Genomic DNA, 19,635 nt, shown 5'->3' with positions numbered 1-19,635 from the left:
TATCTTTGCTGCTGGCACCATAAAAATCGTTGTTTGGCATTCGCAGGAGTGACCAAAGGTTTGGCTAAAGCAGCCTGGCCATGTTGATCCTGTGAAGGTCCTAATGAACAGTTTTGGTGGAAACAGAAGAGTTGAGGTGGATATTTAATTAGTTTTATGTTTTTTAAATAAACTGAGAACAGATTTACATGGGCTGTATATTCCCAGTTGTGTGTACAGGTTTAAAGTGCCAGCTTATGCAGATGAGGTTTCATTTAGACTTTAGATAAGTTGGTTTTAGACTTGTTGCTCATAACAAGTCTTGATGATCGTTTTTCACGTTTCCAATGTGTGATGGCCAAATCCAGATGCCTCCAAGCCCAGAGAAGTCAACAGCGTTTTTGGACATTGTTAACATGGGGCTTTCTTTTGGCACAGTGCAGCTTTAACTGGCATTTGTGGATGTAACTACGTATTGTGGTACTTGACAAAGGTTTGCCAAAGTAGTCCCAAGCATATGTGGTGATAACACTTACAGATGAATCAGGATTCTTGATGCAGTGCCGCCTTAGGGATCGGAGATCACGGTTGTTCACCTTATGCCTAGTTCAGACTGTGTGATTTTAACCCCGATTTTGGCTCGCCGACAGGTTTTGAGAAATCGCCGACAAATGCCTGAAATCACAGGCAAATCGCTGCTCGTGCACATGAGTGACAATCACACAGTATGAACTATCAAAGACTCGATCTGAGAGAATCGCAGATGAGTCGCCGATGCCTGTGAGATATTTGGCGTGCTAAATATCTGGAGCTGTCGGCGATTCAAATCACGCCGTGTGAATTGAGTTTTGACTGAAAATAACGAGCCATCGCCTACAGCCAATGAGAGAGCAGCTTTCACTTGTGTGTGTGCGTGTGTGTATACCTGCTGCAGGCCAGCTGGAGGCTGGGGGAGAAGTTAACAGCGCTCTTTTTCGGTTTATTTGGACCCACGAAATGGAGGAAAAACTAGTGGAGGTTTGACAGGCCTCAGGAGCAACCGTGTCTGTTTGACGTTTCATACAGAAAGAAAATAGTTTTTTTATCAACTTAAGTTGAGGAGAAATGGCTAATTCCCTTTAAACCCAGGTGAGCAAACATGTACATGTTCTACCCCATTAAAGGCTTCTTTCTCATTATGTAGTTAATAACAAAAGATATACTACATGTTTTTGGCTGTGAGAAGTAGTTTGGACGAAGTTGTCGGCGATTCTCCCTATAGTAAAGTCATGCAATGTGAATGCCCATGTCGCCGATCCATCTTGCAGTGTAAACAAAGCAGCGACGAAACGCTAGCCCAGATAGTCATGCAGTGTGAAAACATCTGTGACACGACTACTTTGAAAATCATGCAGTCTGAACTCGGCATTAGGGTTGTGCTCTTGTCCTTTATTTGTATTTGTTGGCAAACAAAAGATTATCTGTCTATCTTTGCTCCTAAAGTACTAGACCTTTTTTGGATGCTGCTTTTTTTAATCAATCATTCATTTTCTTTTCGGCTTAGTCCCTTTATTAATCTGGGGTTGCCACAGCAGAATAAACCTCCAACTTATCCAGCACGTTTTTACGCAGCAGATGCCCTTCCAGCCGCAACCCATCTCTGGGAAATGCTGCTTTTGTACCAAATCATAATTACAATCACCTGTTGAAATCACATCATCATTTAATCAATTTATCTGATTACTTGTCCTTAACTGCTCCTGTCCCAACTTTTTTTGGAATGTATTTCAGGTCTGAATGACAGGAAAGGATGTATACCCTGCTGAAAAATCCAGCTTAAACCAGCCTAGGCTGGTTGGCTGGTTTAAGCTGGTTGATCAGCCTGGTTTTAGAGGGGTTTTGGCCATTTCCAAGCCATTTCCAGCCTGGTCTTAGCTGATCAGGCTAGAAAATTACCAGGCAGGTCCAGCAAAAACCAGCTTGATCAGCTAAGACCAGGCTGGAAATGGCTAGAAACCAGCCTGGAAGTGGCCAAAACCCCTCTAAAACCAGCCAACCAGCCTAGGCTGGTTTAAGCTGGATTTTTCAGCAGGGTATTTACAAATGAAATAAATCAGACAAAAGATTAAATATTTTGTGTTCATATTGTCTGCAATGAAATACAAGTCAAGTAAATTTGGAAATTACTACTTTCTTTTTTCATTTACATTTTCCATACTGTCCCAACTTTTTCTGATTTGGGGTTGTACCCGGTTCCCGGCACTGGTTGTTACAAATTTTGACTATCAGTTGGATATTTCCCAGGACAGTTGTTGTGAACTAGCTCAGGGAAGAAATATTAATAATGAATCATGATTAGTAGTAATTATTATTATTAGATAAGCTATACACTTTTACTTGACATATTTGGGTCAAGAAATTATTTGTTCAAAGATAGTTAATTTCATGGTTATATGAAATAACCTTGTTAAAACAGAATTCTCCACAGAGCATGTAGTAAAGCTGGCATTATTAGGCAATTCAGGTAAGAACAAATAATGTACAACTTCAATTAAGATACAAAAAAGACTTTATTAACAATGTTAAACACTTATGTCTCTATTTTAACAATCTAAGTACAAAGTCCAAAGCGCAGGGCGCAAAAGCATTTTTTCTTATCGAATAAAAGGTTTATCCTACTCAGTTATGCACATTTTCAAAATTTGTGCGCATCTTGGGATTTCCATCAGCCATTTTTTATGCGCACAAAAAAATAGGTGGATGAAAACATAGCTACTGTTTATATTTGTGCATATTTAACCTTTTTTATCTGCGCCCCAGTTTTGAGCATTTTTCAGAAAACGACTTACCCAAATAAAAATGTCTGTAGTTCTTGAACCCTGTGTTCTATGTTTACAAGTCTGGTTTTGTTTAAAACTAGACATTGGCTAGTTTGGTACCCAAGGGACAAAATAATAAAGTAGCACTCAAAGTACTAAAGAAACAGAGTAAAACATGGTAAAATATAGGTGAAAGTGAATTGCGATTAGTTTTAATGAAATTCATTAGAGGAAAAATGGATGTGACTTTTAGGATAATTGCATGGAAACATCAGAAAAATGAAGCTAAATGTCTGACTATGTTTTGATTCAAATTTCATGATGATACTCCCAAAAATGTAGCTTCTTTAAGCTTTTATTTTCAAAAAGTCTAGGCATCCTTTCTAAAAAGCCATTTGGAAACTCCAAAAAGACACCTGGTAATTAAATGAGTCAAAATCACATAATGCATATATGCATATCTGTTCACCTCAAACTGTTCTGCCTACAAAACCACACAAGGAAAAAAAAGTACTTCAGATCAACATTTGTGGCATTTCCGCATTTGGTGTCCATTTGGAGTCTCCAATTGACATTTTATTTTAAAAAAACAAAAAACACCTGGACTTTTTGTGAATAAAAATTAAGTATTAGTATTGGCTTACTTAAACTACAAATTTGAACTATTTTTAAAACATATTACTGTAATTTAGCTTACGCAGTCTAGGAAACATTTTAAAATGGTATTTAGACGTATTTGCACATATCAATGTCTTAATTTCAATTTATTCTGGATCTATGGCTTAATTAGCGACTATTCCAGGCTTTTTGATCCATGTTTTCACGTCCATTCATCGCCTTTAATCTTCCAAAACAGTATGAAGACCACAAAACTGTTCTAATGTTGACTTTACTTGATAGAGAGGCCCGAGTTTTGGAGACTGATCCCTGCGCTGATCTAGAGCTTGCTAGATAAGACTTCGCCAAAGTACTTTCGCTATGTGCGCAGAAGCGGAAATATACAAAAAAATGTGCAAGGATTTTATCGCAAACTACTTAAACTGTGTATCACTGTAAAGGTTAGTTGATTGACTACTTCATCGATCCATCAAAACTTTGCTGGCTTGGCATTGACTGGTATTATTCAGCGTAAACACGAGGTGTGAAGATTGACACCTGATCCAGTCAGAAGCTGGTTTTCTTTGGCCCCGTTTACACTAATGCGTTTTAGTTTGAAAACGCATAAGTTTTGCTACGGTTACGCCATCCGTCCACACTACGCTGGAGTTCTCGAGCGCCGAAAACGGAGCGTTTCGAAAACGCTGGAGAGGCCATTTTCATTCTGAAACGCTGCTGCTCCATCTCCGTGTGGATGATGGAAAACGGAGACATCTGAAAATGGAGGCGGGGCTGCAGACATTCGCCTCTCTGATTGGGGCTTTTCCTCAATATTAAGTAGCCTACACACACAGTTCAGTCTTGCATCTTCTCCTTGTCAGTTCAGACTTCGCAAGTTTGATCAAGGCTGCATCTCTTCTTCTCAGTTTGATATGGTAAACAGACTATACCGAGGACACGGGTAAATCTTCAAAGGGAACAGTGTACTTTATAACTTCATTCACATCACCTTGGCTACGTTGTTTCACTTTCTCAACAATAAAATGTAAACATGATATAAGGAACTGCCTATTTTCATTTTAATATTAACAACTTAACAGACAGCAGACATGTTGAGGCGTCGTGCTGCATGAGCGTCATCTTCACTGTGTGGATATTTATAACAAAACGGAGCCGATAACAACACTGCCTCCTTTTAATTTCAGTGAAAATACGAAACCCTCTCTTTTGCTGAATATCAGTTTTAATAATCGATAATTATAAAAGTATAACACACAATAAGTTTATACATTGTAGGAAATAAAGGCAAGCGATCAGTCAATGTACAGAATAGGCTACGTGGTTACATTAATCATTAACTTATCTTTGCGCTCAGCCAAAACACGTTACCTGAGAACAAGTAATAGATTCCAATGACCAAAGTCAGGGAATATGTCGTTAGATAAAGACAACAATATGAATGAAATATCACGTTTAGCAAATATAGTGAGATTAGATCCAGCGGGAGATGCTTGATGAGAAGTCCGACCAGCACAGCTCTCATCTGGGTAGATGGGCTGCAGCGCTTGACAAAGTGTGTGTGTGTGGTCACGTGATGTGCGTTTTCAGCGTTTTGGTGTGGACGGAGAGCTGTTCAGAAACGCTGGGTAAAACGCGAGTGTGGACGCGGATCGTTTTCATTCTAAAACGCCATTTTAAAACTAAAACGCACTAGTGTAAACGGGGCCTTTTTGACTTGTAACAGGGGCTGTGATTGAAGGAAACAGATGGGGGAGGACCTATTTTTTTTCTGGAAGAGTCTAAACTATGAGAATAGCAGGGCCTATAATCAATATTTTATTTAAAATCAACATCATGCATTATCGGAGCCTAAAAAGCTTGAAAGTATCTTTTGTTTTATTCCTAATTCTTCCTTTGTTTTGGATGAAAAACTGTGATGCATTTTGAATACTAGATCCTTGCACTTATCTGCATGCTGTTGTTTCTTGGAATCGTTCCCACTCATTAAAACTACAGCTGATGAAACATAAGCATTACAGTGCATTTTGTGCTTGTTTAAATGTCTGGTTCTTTAAGGTTTGATTTAAATCTTAATTATAACCTTGTTTTAAAATCATTTGAAACATTTTGCATTCTTTAAACCGCCAACTGAATCATGAGATCTAATGTTTTTCGTGTATGATTAATCAGTCTTTGATGATGAAATTGATTCAAGGACGTCTGGATCTGAAGTCATAAATCAGCAAAGTGACTGTAGCCACACCCACTAGAGCAGAGAGAACCAATCGGATCAACATTTCAGTAAAACCACAGCAGTGGACTGGTTCTGTGGACAGACAGAAAAAAAGGGTTATTCAATGGTTGAACAAATCCCTGGTGGCCAGTAAGTTCACTGCTGTTGTACCTGCACATGGCTGACAGAGATCAGTGTTGCTGAGTTGTTGAGTCTGGTTGCTGATGGGATTCTTCACTTCACAGCTGTAGGAATCATCCAGACACTCCAGATGCAAAGAGATGCTCTTGTTGAGATCAGACACATTGATGCTGGACAATACAGTGTTTCCTTTGTACCAGGAGAGACTCACAGCTCTCACATTCACCACTGAACACACCACTGAACAATCATGGCTTGCTAATGATGATGATTTTCTTTTGTTTGAAGAGTCTCTGCTAATTACAGTATCAGGCAGAGGGGCTGAAAAATATTACAAAATTAATTCGAGAATAAATAAAGTTAAATTTATAGGTCTATTTCATGATATCAGTGTAGTGAATAAAGTCTTCTATCATTTCGTAATATTCTCAGTAATTATGACAGAGAATGATCTCAACAGATTTATAAATATGAAGATGAAAGTAATACTTTACCATAGACAGTACATTTGAATATGAAGAGTGGTTTGCTGTCCGTGTTGGTTAGTTTATAAAGTCCAGAGTCTGTGGTTCTGCTGTTTGTGATGGTCAGAGATCCAGTCTGACTGTCCAGCTTCAGTCGCCCTCTGAATCTCCCATTAACAGCATTATCATACAATGTGCTCTTATTAATAATTCTGTTCAGTTTAGCTATCAGAATATTATTTTCAAACCGCCACTCGATCTCATCAGTTCTCTGTTCTTCTGTAACGCTGATGTGTAGAGAGACCGAATCTCCTTCAGTCGCCAACACAGACTTCACTTCAACACCAAACACACCTGATAAACACACACACAAACTTCCTCAGCCAAAGACTTGCAACTGTTCAAAATATAACAGTGCATCAATTCAATTAAACTTTTCATACACTGTAAAAAATGATGTGTTCCACACAATTTCTTCATGTTGCCCCAACACAAATAGATAATTTTTTACAAATTTAGGTGGATTGAACGAAGAGCAATTTAGTTGTCCTCAAAAAGACATCAACAAATCCTAAAACAATAAAGTTCGAATTACTTAATTGAATTAAGGCAGCAAGTTTGCACAATTCATTTAAGTAGACGTAACAGATGTATATTTATGGTGTACATTCGACTACTTAAAAATGTTGTGTTCCACACAATTTCTTCATGTTGCCCCAAAACAATTTGATAAAGTCAGCTTACTAATTTTTACAAATTTCAGTGGATTGAACATAAAACAATTAAGTTGTCCTTGAAAAGACGCCAATAATTGTGTTGTTTCAGCTGATAAATTTGAAAAAAAAAAGCAGCAAAAGTCGTTTTTTTAGTGTATGGTTATATAACCAAATGATTGGTTATACGAGCTCTAAAATTAAACAACAGATGATTGATTTAAATACTGAAATCAGAGATTTAGAGAAATTAACAACTATAGATAAATCCAAACATACTAAACAGAAATTATTAGCTCTAAAAGCAGAGTATGGAGAACTATCCACATTAGCCTGGTAGATTAAGAAATTAACATCAGAGAGATCCATTAATGAAATTAGGAATGAAAAAGGGGTTAACAAAAGATCCAGCTGAGATTAAGAACACTTGTTACATGTTATAAGTCTCTATATCAATCAGTATTCGCTACAAGCTACTAATCAGGATAATGTTTTTGACGGATTAGATATGCCTTCTCTTACTGAAGAAACTATATGGGTAATTAGAATTAGAAGAGCTTTCTAAAGCTGTTCCTAGTATGAGGAGTGGTCCAGCGGCGGGTCCTGATGGGCATTTAATTGAGAAAGGAATTTAAAGGGAAAATAATACCTCATTTACTAGATATGTGTTACGTTTCAGTGAGAGTCAGAGAAGATCCAATAGCAAGTGTACAAGTTTATTGTGAAGACAAATACAAATAGTGTCAGGCTAGACGGACGCAGGACGCAGGGCAGGAAACAGAACGGGGAAAACCAGATCCAGATTACTCCGCAGGGCCTGAGCACAGACACAGAAACATGAGTGATAACAACGAACTGACACAGACACACAAAAGCGTCGCCCAGATATAGGCACCATGATGAGCCTCAGCTGGCGAACTAATCAGACCCACTGAATGACGTCATAACACGTGAGCCTAACAAATCCACATGGACAACCAAAACAAAACAAACCCACGTGATCAACATACACTCCGGAGAAGCGCACAAACCTGCAACCGTGACATTACCTCCTCTCCTACGAGCACCTCCTGGTGCTTCCAGAAGAGCTTACCTGGCGATTGTAATCATCGATAAGAGAGTGATCCAATATGTCCTTTGCAGGAACCCAACTCTTCTCCTCCGCACCATAACCTTCCCAGTCCACCAAGTACTGAAATTCTCGTCCCCTCCGTCTCGAGTCCAGAATGCGCTTAACCGAATAAACGGTCTCCCCATCTACGAGACGCGGCGGGGGGGGAACCGGAGTGGGCGGGTTAATGGCCGTATGAAAAACGGGCTTTAATTTGGAAACATGAAACACGGGATGTATTCTCCTGTACGCTGGAGGAAGTTTGAGGCGGACTGCCACCGGACTAATGATCTTGATGACAGTGAATGGGCCAATAAATTTAGGTGCAAGTTTATTACATACGGAACGCAAGGGAATATTCTTAGTTGAAAGCCACACTTTTTGACCGACGACGTAAACGGGAGGCTTCGACCGGTGGCGATCGGCTTTAGCCTTGGTGCGCGCACCCACTTGGAGGAGGGTCTGTCTGGCTCTGCTCCAAGTGCGTCGGCACCTCTGGACAAAGGCGTGGGCAGAGGGGACCGCGATTTCGGATTCCAGACTGGGAAAAGCTGGTGGCTGGTAACCTAAACTACACTGAAACGGAGAGAGGCCCGTAGCCGACACTGGTAATGAATTGTGTGCGTACTCCACCCATGGGAGCTGCTGACTCCAAGAGGCGGGATTTTGGGAAACCAAACAACGTAACATACGCTCGAGATCTTGATTGGCCCTCTCTGTTTGTCCGTTACTCTGAGGATGGAAACCAGAAGAAAGGCTTACAGTCGCTCCCAATAAATGACAGAATTCTCTCCAAAATTTAGAGACAAACTGGGGTCCCCTGTCAGAAACCACGTCCGTCGGGAGGCCATGAATGCGAAAGACGTGATTAATAACAGCATCCGCTGTCTCTCTGGCTGAGGGTAATTTGGGCAGAGGAATGAAATGAGTAGCCTTCGAGAACCGGTCCACAACGGTCAAAACAGCCGTATTGCCACCAGATGGCGGGAGACCAGTGACGAAATCTAGCGAAATGTGCGACCAGGGTCTCGAAGGCACTGACAGCGGCTGAAGGAGTCCAGCAGGGGGGCGATTAGAAGTCTTAGAAACAGCACAAACAGAACAGGCCAAAACAAACTCGCGTATGTCCCGTGCCATAGCTGGCCACCAAAACCGCTGTTTAACCAAAAATAATGTACGACTCACCCCAGGATGACAAGCCACTTTGGAGGAATGTCCCCACCGAATGACGTCAGACCGAATCTCCTCCGGCACAAACAAACGACTGGGTGGGCATCCGACCGGGGGCGTTACCCCATCCAGGGCTGTGCGGACCCTGCTCTCGATCTCCCATGTTACTGCAGAAATACAAATCCTCTGGGGAACGATGGGCTCAAGAGACGTATTGCGCTCGGAAGAATCAAAAAGACGGGATAACGCGTCGGGTTTGATGTTTTTAGAACCCGGTCGATATGAGATGGTAAAGTCAAAACGTCCGAAAAATAATGCCCACCGAGCCTGCCTGGAGTTAAGTCGTTTGGCGGACCTGATGTATTCGAGGTTCTTATGATCGGTCCAAACGATAAAGGGAACCCCCGAACCCTCCAACCAATGACGCCACTCCTCCAAAGCGAGTTTGACAGCCAACAACTCCCTATTACCAATGTCGTAATTTCGTTCAGCGGGAGATAATCGGTGAGAGAAAAACGCGCACGGATGTATTCTGTCATCCGAGGCTGCGCGCTGGGACAGGATCGCGCCCATGCCCACCTCTGACGTGTCAACCTCCACCACGAACTGCCGGGCTGGATCAGGTGTCACCAGAATAGGAGCTGAAACAAAGCGGCTCTTTAGTTTAGTGAATGCAACCTGTGCTGCACTCGACCACCTGAAAGGCGTCTTGGCGGAGGTTAAGGACGTCAGAGGGGCGGCGAGCTGGCTGAAATTGCGAATAAAACGCCGGTAAAAATTAGCGAAGCCCAGAAATCTCTGCAGGGCCTTACGAGACTCGGGGATTGGCCAATTCACCACAGCCTGAACTTTCTCTGGATCCATGCGCACCCCCTCGACTGACACAATGTGTCCTAGAAAGGGAACAGACTGTGCATGGAACACGCATTTCTCCGCCTTGACAAAAAGCCCATTCTCTAGCAGCCGCTGAAGCACTCGCCTGACGTGCTGCACATGTTCCTGGAGAGAACGAGAAAAAATCAGAATGTCATCCAGGTAGACATAAATAAACTGATCTATCATGTCTCGCAACACGTCATTTACGAGTGCTTGGAAAACCGCAGGAGCATTAGAAAGCCCGAACGGAAGAACACAATATTCAAAATGCCCCCTGGGGGTCAAAAACGCGGTTTTCCACTCATGACCCTGCTTCATGCGAACCAAATGATATGCGTTACGGAGATCTAATTTCGTGAAAAACGAAGCCCCTTGCAGACGCTCGAACGCTGAAGACATCAGCGGCAAAGGATACGTATTCTTCACCGTGATGCTGTTCAGCCCTCGATAGTCTATACAAGGTCTAAGAGACCCATCCTTCTTTTTCACGAAAAAGAACCCCGCCCCCGCCGGAGAAGAAGAGGGTCGTATGATCTTGGCCGCTAGAGAATCAGAAATATATTTCTCCATGGCCTCCCTCTCAGGAATAGAAAGAGAGTATAACTTGCCTTTAGGCGGAGAGGTACCTGGCAATAAATCTATTGCACAGTCATAGGGACGATGAGGAGGCAAAGAAGCAGCTCGAGACTTACTGAACACTCTCTTCAGGTCGAGGTACTCACTGGGCACGTTTGACAGGTCCATGCGCTCCTCCTGAAACACAGAACAAGAAACAGCAGAACGAGCAGACGAAAGACAAGACTCATGACATTTCTCACTCCACGAAAATATGGAATTAAGACCCCAATTAATGTGAGGTTTATGAAGAATTAACCATGGATGTCCTAAAACCACCGGTGAGTTGGAACAGTCTGTTAAAAAAAATGAAATGTGTTCAACATGATTTCCAGACGTGATAAGTTTTATGGGTTTGGTGGAGTGAGTGATGGTGGGAAGGGAAAGCCCACTGAGGGCGCGTACTGCAATGGGTTGTGACAGTGCGATAACCGGAAGTTTAGAACTGAAAGCGAAACTGGAGTCAATGAAATTTCCCTCCGCCCCGGAATCGACGAGGGCATGGGTGTCACGACTTCCGGAACCCCATGATACAGTGACGGGCAATAAAGTGGCAGCCGTAGAGGATTTTTCCAAATTAATTTCACCCATTAGTAACCCCTTACCTACTGATGGGTGTCGTCTTTTACGGGACAGGAAGCCACCCGATGACCCGCCCCTCCGCAGTAGAGGCAGAGTCCCTCCGTTCTCCGTCGGCGCTTTTCTTGCACGGACAAGCGGGATCTCCCCAGCTGCATGGGTTCCGGGTCAGCGCTTACCGCTTCCGGTGTCGCAGTTAATGCCGGAAAGTCAGGAACGGGATCCGAAAATCTGCTCTGCTGCAGGCGAATCTCACGTCGAAGCAGTCTGGTGTCCACACAGATGGCCAAATCCACCAGCTCGTCCAGAGTCTTCGGAAGATCTAAGGAATAGATCGCATCTTGCAGACGATCAGACAATCCGTGCAGGAACATGTCCCACTGGGCCTCCGCATTCCAGCCGCATTCAGCGGCTAGTGTTCGGAACTCAATCGAGTACTCCGCTACGCTCCGATTCCCCTGGCGGAGTTCAGCGAGGACTCGGGCGGCCTCTCTCCCGGAAGCGGCTCGATCAAAGACCTTCTTAAGTTCTTTTGAGAACAGGTCAAACGTAGAGCAGCATGGTAGCTTTTGTTCCCAAGCTGTAGTTCCCCACTGAGCCGCCTTTCCCGAAAGGAGGGTGATGACAAATGCCACCTTAGATTGTTCAGAGGAAAATAATGACGGCTGCAGTGAGATGTAAAGGGAACACTTAGACAGGAAGGATCGGCACAAGAGAGGCTCTCCAGAATAGCTGGTCGGAGGTGGAAGACGCGGCTCAACAGGAACCGCAGGCGCTGGTGACACTTCCGGGGTCGGTGCAGTCTCGGGGGCAGGTGGAGTATCAGCCTGTGCAGCACGAGTAACCAGTTGTTGGACCTGGGATGTGAGCAAGGAAACTTGGCCAACCAGGGCCTGGATCGCCTGAGCCGTGGTGGCCAGAGCCTCATCCTGACGGTCGATGCGAGCGTTGCTGTGGGAGACGAACTCGGAGATCTGGGAAACACTCGCTGGATCCATGTAAAAGGTCAGTTCGTTCTGTTACGTTTCAGTGAGAGTCAGAGAAGATCCAATAGCAAGTGTACAAGTTTATTGTGAAGACAAATACAAATAGTGTCAGGCTAGACGGACGCAGGACGCAGGGCAGGAAACAGAACGGGGAAAACCAGATCCAGATTACTCCGCAGGGCCTGAGCACAGACACACAAACATGAGTGATAACAACGAACTGACACAGACACACAAAAGCGTCGCCCAGATATAGGCACCATGATGAGCCTCAGCTGGCGAACTAATCAGACCCACTGAATGACGTCATAACACGTGAGCCTAACAAATCCACATGGACAACCAAAACAAAACAAACCCACGTGATCAACATACACTCCGGAGAAGCGCACAAACCTGCAACCGTGACAATATGTATATGGAAGCTTTTAAACAAGGTTTTCTTCCTACTTTGTTGAGAAATGCCGCTATCACTCTAATTTTGATGCCTAGAAAATCACCTGTGGAATGTGGTTTATTCAGGCCAATGCATTTTAAATGCAGATGCCAAAGTAATTGCTAAAGCTCTGGAAATGAGGCTTGAGAGGGTTTTACCTCAATTGCTACATATAGACCAAAATGGCTTTATAAAAAATCAAGGAGAGTCTTTAATAGTGCATGCAGGAGATGAAGCCCTCAATCTTTCCATCTATTTAAAAAATCATCTGCGAAAATGTATTCACAAAATCCAAATCTTACGAACACCTCCATTAAGTACGGCCATTCTGTCACTCAATGCCAAAAAGGCATTTGACAGATTAGAATGGCCATACTTAATGGAGGAGTTAGTAAGATTTGGATTTGTTGAATAGTTTCAGAGATGGATGAAAATTCTTTTAGTTGACTCTTCTGCAAAAGTTCCCTCTAAGAACATAGTATTGTCTTCATTTAGTCCAATGACTGTAAAAAATATGGACGACGCGACAGCCCCTTTTCCCATTGAACGCCTTGAGGGCAAAACGCCTGCTTGACGGGCACAAACTGTCGCAAAAGACTGCTGAAATTGGAGCCTTGACATGCGCAGAAGGACTGTCTGATGGAGCCAGAGGAGGAGCCGCGAAAATGAGCAGAGTCGAGCTTCCAATCAAACGCTTTATGTAAAATCAACCACGCCCCCCGAACTTCTCAGAATGCGTTTGCTGTCATATCAACACAAATGGATGTAATAACGTTAACAAATATGAGGATTTTATATATTCAATAGCGCCAGCTCCGGGCCGCAGCGCATAACCCACTCGCGGCGTCGCGGGCTGATTCTGGCTCGCAGGCGGCAGCGCCGGCTCGCTCGGCCGCCGCATCTGGCTCGATTGACTCGGGCTGGAATCGGGCAGTGAGTCCAGGCATCCGGAGTAGGTCCAGCAGAGGTAACTTAGTCAGTCTGAGCTCTGAGGGGTAAGTCTCTGGCAGGCGAGAATCTAGCCGGAACTGGGTGCTATCTGGGTGGTTAGGCGTGTATCAGCAAACTAATAAAGCACGAAAAAAAGCCCTGACCTTAGCGAATAAACAGTGTTCCACCAGGATCATGTATGTCAGAAACTATAGTTTACTGCTGAACTCATTTTGTCATGGTAAAATAACACAGATATCGAAAAATAACACTTCAGTCTTCTGCCGAAGCTCAGACGCGCTGCTTTGAGAAACTGTCAATCACAACTGTCAATCACGATGACACGCCCAGCATTAAATTACTGCTAAAAACAAACTGTTTACAAAAATGAAGATCTGCACCTATTTCAGCACAATAATCAGTGCCTTAATCGAACAGAACCATCTTTCGGGACATTTTATTGCAAGTGTAATATTTTTTTTTATTTGGGCTCAAGTCTCCTTCATTAACACTGAGGAGGCGGGCTTTATGACTTGTACTGCAGCCAGCCCCCAGGGGGCGATCTAACGGCCGAGACCTTCACTCAAACGCAGGCTTGCGGCACACTTGATTTAGTCTTAGTCGTGGCACAAGACAGGGTTCACCAATTGTATCTCTACTTTTTGTACTAGGTATGGTGTCCCTGGAAATAGCTATTCATGGTATTTATATATGGCTATTTTTCTGGATTTAAAGTAAACAAAAATAAGTCTTAAATTATGTTTCTCAATGAACAAGAGAGATTCAATCCTAAAATTATTCACCCATTTATAAACACTTTAAATGGTTTTGAATGTTTAGGAATCAAAATAACCTCTTAACCGCTTTAGTTCAACAAATTAGGAACCCTTTGTAACCAAATTAACTGAAGAAACGACTAGATGGATGACACTGCCTCCTTTTTAATGGGAAGAATAAATGTGATTATGAGAATATTACCTACATTGTGATATATTTTTCCAATTAGTATCACTTCCCCCTCCCCCTACATTATTTTTAAGAATAAGAAAACGTCTTCCTATTTTCACTTGGAATAACAGGAAGACAAGACTGAGACTTTCTTTACTGTATCTGCCCTATGAAATGGGAGGGCTCCAATTACCAAAATTTGTCTGGTGCTATTGTGCTGCTCAGTAAAAAGCTACATTGTACAGGTTCTGTAGTGAAGCTGCTAGGTTGCATGTTGAAAAGTTGGCAGGAAAAGGCCTGACTCTTGGTTTTTTTTTTTTTTTATATATATATATATATATATATATAATCGGCAACCCTTAAAAAGCTAAAACAAAAGACAGATAATCCATTTCTTAAAAAAAAAAAAAAAAAACTATTGTAATTTAGCACAAAGCACACAAATATTTTGAAGACCTCCCAAAGCTTTCTTGCATTTCCCTTATATAGGGAAATAATAATTTTAGTCCCGCTAAAAATTATATGGGGTTTAAATATGAATAAAAAAGGGCATAATAAGATTAAAAGATTTGTATTAAGACTTGAATATATTTGAATACATTTCTCAATTTATTTTCATTCCAATTCCCTTATGCACAGGATTATGTATGTTGATATGCATGAAGACAGTTGTGCTTTGTCTACTAAACAAAGAATTTTTTTATTTATGTTTAATACAAGCAAGATATTGAATTGCTTTGTGTTGGAAAAATATTAATCGCCCCTCCACTTTGGTTGAGAAACCTAATAACATTTTTGGTAGAGCTGTAATCGGGAGATAAAAGTTATGCCCGACAGAATTCGGCCCGAGCCCGACAAGCCTAATTTGTTGACAGCTTTTTAAAAGCCAGAACCCATTTACAGTCCAACATTATTCAAATGTGCACATGCACACATCTCTTTTGTTTCCAGAATTAATCGTTTACAGTTGAAGTCAGAATTATTAGCCCTTTTTGAATTTTACTTTTTAAAATTTTTCCCAAATGATGTTTAACAGAGCAAGGAAATTTTCACAGTATGTCTGATAATATTCTTTCTCCTGGAATTTTTTTATTTGTTTTATTTCAGCTATAATAAAAGCAGTTATTATTTTTGAAAGCTATTTTAAGGTCAAAATTATTAGCCCCTTTAAGCTAGATTTTTATTTGATAACCTACATAACAAACCATCATTATACAATAACTTGCCTAATTATCCTAACATGCCTAGTTAACCTAATTAACCTAGTTACGCCTTTAAATTTCACTTTAAGTTGTATAGAAGTGTCTAGTCAAATATATGGACTTACAGAAGATTTGCTGTTTCCCAAATCCATCGTTCCAACGAACATTTGCAAACTGAGTCTCTGCGTCTAACTACACCTTTGTAGTTAGAAACATAGTTCCTGGCTGTGTTCTAATCCAAGTTTTCCCCTATACCTTGTTTGTTTAGAACATTCTGACATTTAAACTTAGAATTAAAAAAAAAAAAGCATTAAGGTCATCTCTCTTGGGTGTAATTTGCTTTTAAAGCATTTTTATAGTTCAGTTTTAGCCATCTTCATGTTTACAATTGCGCTCCCTTCGCAGTACTCTTTAAAAACATTGATGTCATTTTAAACTGCCGTGGCTCATGATGAAAGCTGGTTACCTATTATTTAAAAGCAGAATATGTTACATCTCTAAAGCTTGTGAAAACAAAAAAAGTAAGTATCTGTACTGTATATAACATGGGCCTGTTGGTTAGAACATTTATGCAGTAGTTTGCATGTGTCAAATTGTAAAAGTAGACTTCTAAAAAAATAAAAAATAAATTCATAAACAATATTTCACTTAAAAATAATAATAATAATAATCATCATCATCATCATCAATATTATTATTAAAGTAGGATTTTGAAATTTCCTAATAAATATTACATTTTATTTCATTAAAATTTGCCTCGTTATTTATTTATTTATATAATTTATATATGATAATAGAATACATGTTAGCTTTTGTAAGTGATTTTATGCTTTAGAATGGAATATGTAAGGTTCTCAATAATATTTGTAAAGGAAACACAGGTCCTATATCTGCCATTTACATGCGTTTCAATTAATTTGAAAAGCGAGTGCATGTTTTTATCAAAACTATTATTGGATTTTATTTTAAATGCATGTGCGTGTAAAACAATATTATTTGCACAAAGAAATTATGGGGTTCTTCTCTAAAGAACGTGTTACTCCATCCCGTTTAAAGCATCATTACATTATACTAACATGGTTCAAATGTTGAATTTTCAACAGAGAAACTATGGGTTTTGGGAAACACTCATCATTACATCTTTCTTTTCCCAAACGAAGCAACGTACTATGATAGCTCAGCCGCGTTTCCGAAAATCATATTTAGCCAGCTAAGGTCGCAAGTTTTGTTGTTACAAACATAGGTTATTGATTTGGCGTTTTTCAAATCCGTCGTTCTAACGAACATTCGCAAAGTTCATCGAAAACTTGTGCACTTGCAACTACACTTCTGGAGCTGTAATTAGAAACATAGTTCCTGGCTGTGTTCTTTTGCCAGTTATTGCCCCTATGCCCAATTAATTTTAGAACATTCTAACATTTAAACTTGGAAGGATTTTTTTTAAAAAGCATTAATGTCATCACTCTTAGGTGTACAGTAATTTGCTTACCAAGTATTTTTAAAGTTTGGTTTTAACAATCTTCATGTTTACAATTGCGCTCTCTTCGCAATGAACTTTGAAAACATTGATGTCGTTTTGAACAAAACCAAGCGGAATTTAAGTTGCGTCTCTAAAGCTAGTATATTTATTTTTTTTATGGGTCTGTTGGCTAGAACATTTCTGCAGTGGTTTGCATGCGTCAAATTGTCAAAGTAGACTTTAAAAAATAAATAAATAAACAATATTTACAATCGTGATCATCATCATTAATATTATTATTAAAGTAGGATTTTTTTCATTTCCTAATAATAAATATTACATTTCAGTTCTCAATAAATAGCCTCATTATTTATTTATTTATTTATATAATTTATATATGATATCAGAATAGATGTTAGCTTTTGTAAGTGATTTTATGTTTTAGAATAGAATATGTAATGTTCTCAATAATATTTGTAAAGAAAACATAGGTCCTAAATCTGCCATTTACATATATTTCTATGAGTATGGGAAGCGAGTGCATGTTTTTACCAAAACTAATAGTAGATTTTTTTTTTTTTATGCATGTGCATTTAAAACAATATAATTTGCACAAAGAAAGGATGTGGTTCCTCTTTACAGAAGTTGTTACTAAACCCAGTTTAGAGTAACATTATGGGTGTTTTATGTTATCAAATCAGGCCTTTATTTGTCACATACACTTTCGTATAGGGAAATTGAACCCCCCGGACCGTACACAAACATCACAATTTTCAGGGGAGATGGTCACAGGAGGTAGATGTAGTATAACTAACGTGGTTCAAACAATGGGTCTGCGACAGAGAAACTGCGGGTTTTGGCAAACACTCGCCACTACATCGTTCTTTTCCCAAACAATGCATTGAACTATGAATGCTGTACATTTTCCCACTCCACAAAATTAGCTCTTTTTGACTTCTCCATCATCATTAGTTTCACCTTTGCAGGGATGGGTTTTAATGTTTTAACAAACAATTTAATTACTTTCTAACATTAATCGAAATGCATCACATGATCGTTCATTTACCGTGCAAGCCGGACTGCAAGCCCGAGCCCGACCCAACCCTGTCTAAAATTATAGAAAACAAGCTTGAACCCGCAAAAATGTTCAGTTCTAACGTTTGGCTCCTTAAAAGCTCACATATGTGAAAAAAATCCTCTGAATTTTGTGATATCCTGGAGAATAATTAAATTTCTGCAAATGGAGATATTGAAGAAGCTATTGAAGTTTGAAGTTGTGAAATGTGAAATAGTGTCCGATTAGATTTCATTTCAGTTTAGTTTAATAATTGTTTTTAAATTTAGTTTATATTTAGTTTTTATGATTGTTATTCCCCCATAAACCTGTCTAGGGTAAAGTGTGGCTATTGGGGGTTTGATTTATTGTAAAACCTTATAAAACTTAATAAAGACATGTTATACAATACTAAAAAATAAAAAAATAAAAATAAAAACTTTCATATGCTCAAAACACCAACATAACCAACAAATGAATGAGTATATTGGTGAGATTAGAATTAGTGTAGGCCAAAATAAAATAAATGCAAATAATGAAGAATAGTGCTGGTGGACAAATTATACTATGCTGTACACAGAACTAAGCCTAATAATCAAAATAATAAACCTTACCAGTCAGAGTCCATGAGCACAAATAGAAGATAATAAACACATCCAGCATTTTCTTGAGGATTTCACTGAACAGTTAATTGTAAAAATGTCTTACTAGGAACTAACAGAAGAGCTTGAGAGCTGCTGGTCTGCAGGAGGTTTATTGAAGCTCTGCAGTCAGTGACAGTAAACCCCTCTAGTGGGCGTCACACTTTAGAGACTGACACCTGTTTACTCATCATGACCTACATGTTTAACTTCCTGACTACCAGGAAAATAGATATTTTCTAATTACTTTTTTCCCTAATTTCCCCAATTGCTTGAAAGACAATGATCATACTAAAACATTTTTTTGGAGAGGAAAAAAAAAGGTTGTATTTTAAAGGGCCACAAACCCCACCCTGTTTCATCAGAGTGTTTTCACACCTCTAGTTTGAAAAAAGTCAGGAAAGTGGGTGTGTCTAGCTCTGTTTAGGTGAGAGTGTTGGAGGAGGGAAAGAGGGAAGGTGCATAAAAATTTGCGTCAAAATGGGAGTGTCTGTTTCAGCAAGCGCTAATTATCACAGAGGCAAAACAACACACAGATGCAGGGGAGGAAGACAGTGACTGTGTTTACATGGACATCAGTAATCAAATTATCAGCCAAATTATTAAATGGTGGACTTTAACTGCAGTTTGGCATTTTCATTCAGGAATTTCATTCATGCCCATCATGACAAATAAGATATTTGATTTTCAATGCAATGTTTGA

The 19,635-nt window shown here is 40.2% G+C and overlaps 1 protein-coding gene across 1 annotated transcript; it reads right to left on the bottom strand.

Annotated features, from left to right (window-relative positions):
* Window positions 1-2,511: 2,511 nt before the first annotated feature.
* Window positions 2,512-18,919, bottom strand: LOC147838381 (SLAM family member 9-like). Its single transcript, XM_087304817.1, has 4 exons — window positions 18,906-18,919; window positions 6,243-6,586; window positions 5,779-6,069; window positions 2,512-5,700 (listed from the first exon to the last, which is right to left on the bottom strand). The coding sequence occupies exons 1-4, from the start codon at window positions 18,917-18,919 to the stop codon at window positions 5,585-5,587; spliced, it is 765 nt and encodes a 254-aa protein (XP_087160943.1). The 3' UTR covers window positions 2,512-5,584.
* Between the last annotated feature and the right edge of the window lie 716 nt (window positions 18,920-19,635).

The sequence above is a fragment of the Danio rerio genome, chromosome 22, assembly GCF_052040795.2.
Source record: "Danio rerio strain M-AB ecotype USA chromosome 22, GRCz13ab, whole genome shotgun sequence".
Lineage (NCBI taxonomy): Eukaryota > Metazoa > Chordata > Actinopteri > Cypriniformes > Danionidae > Danio > Danio rerio.
The sequence above is the reverse complement of the archived record's forward strand: the minus strand, read 5'-3'. Positions and strand labels throughout refer to the sequence as shown.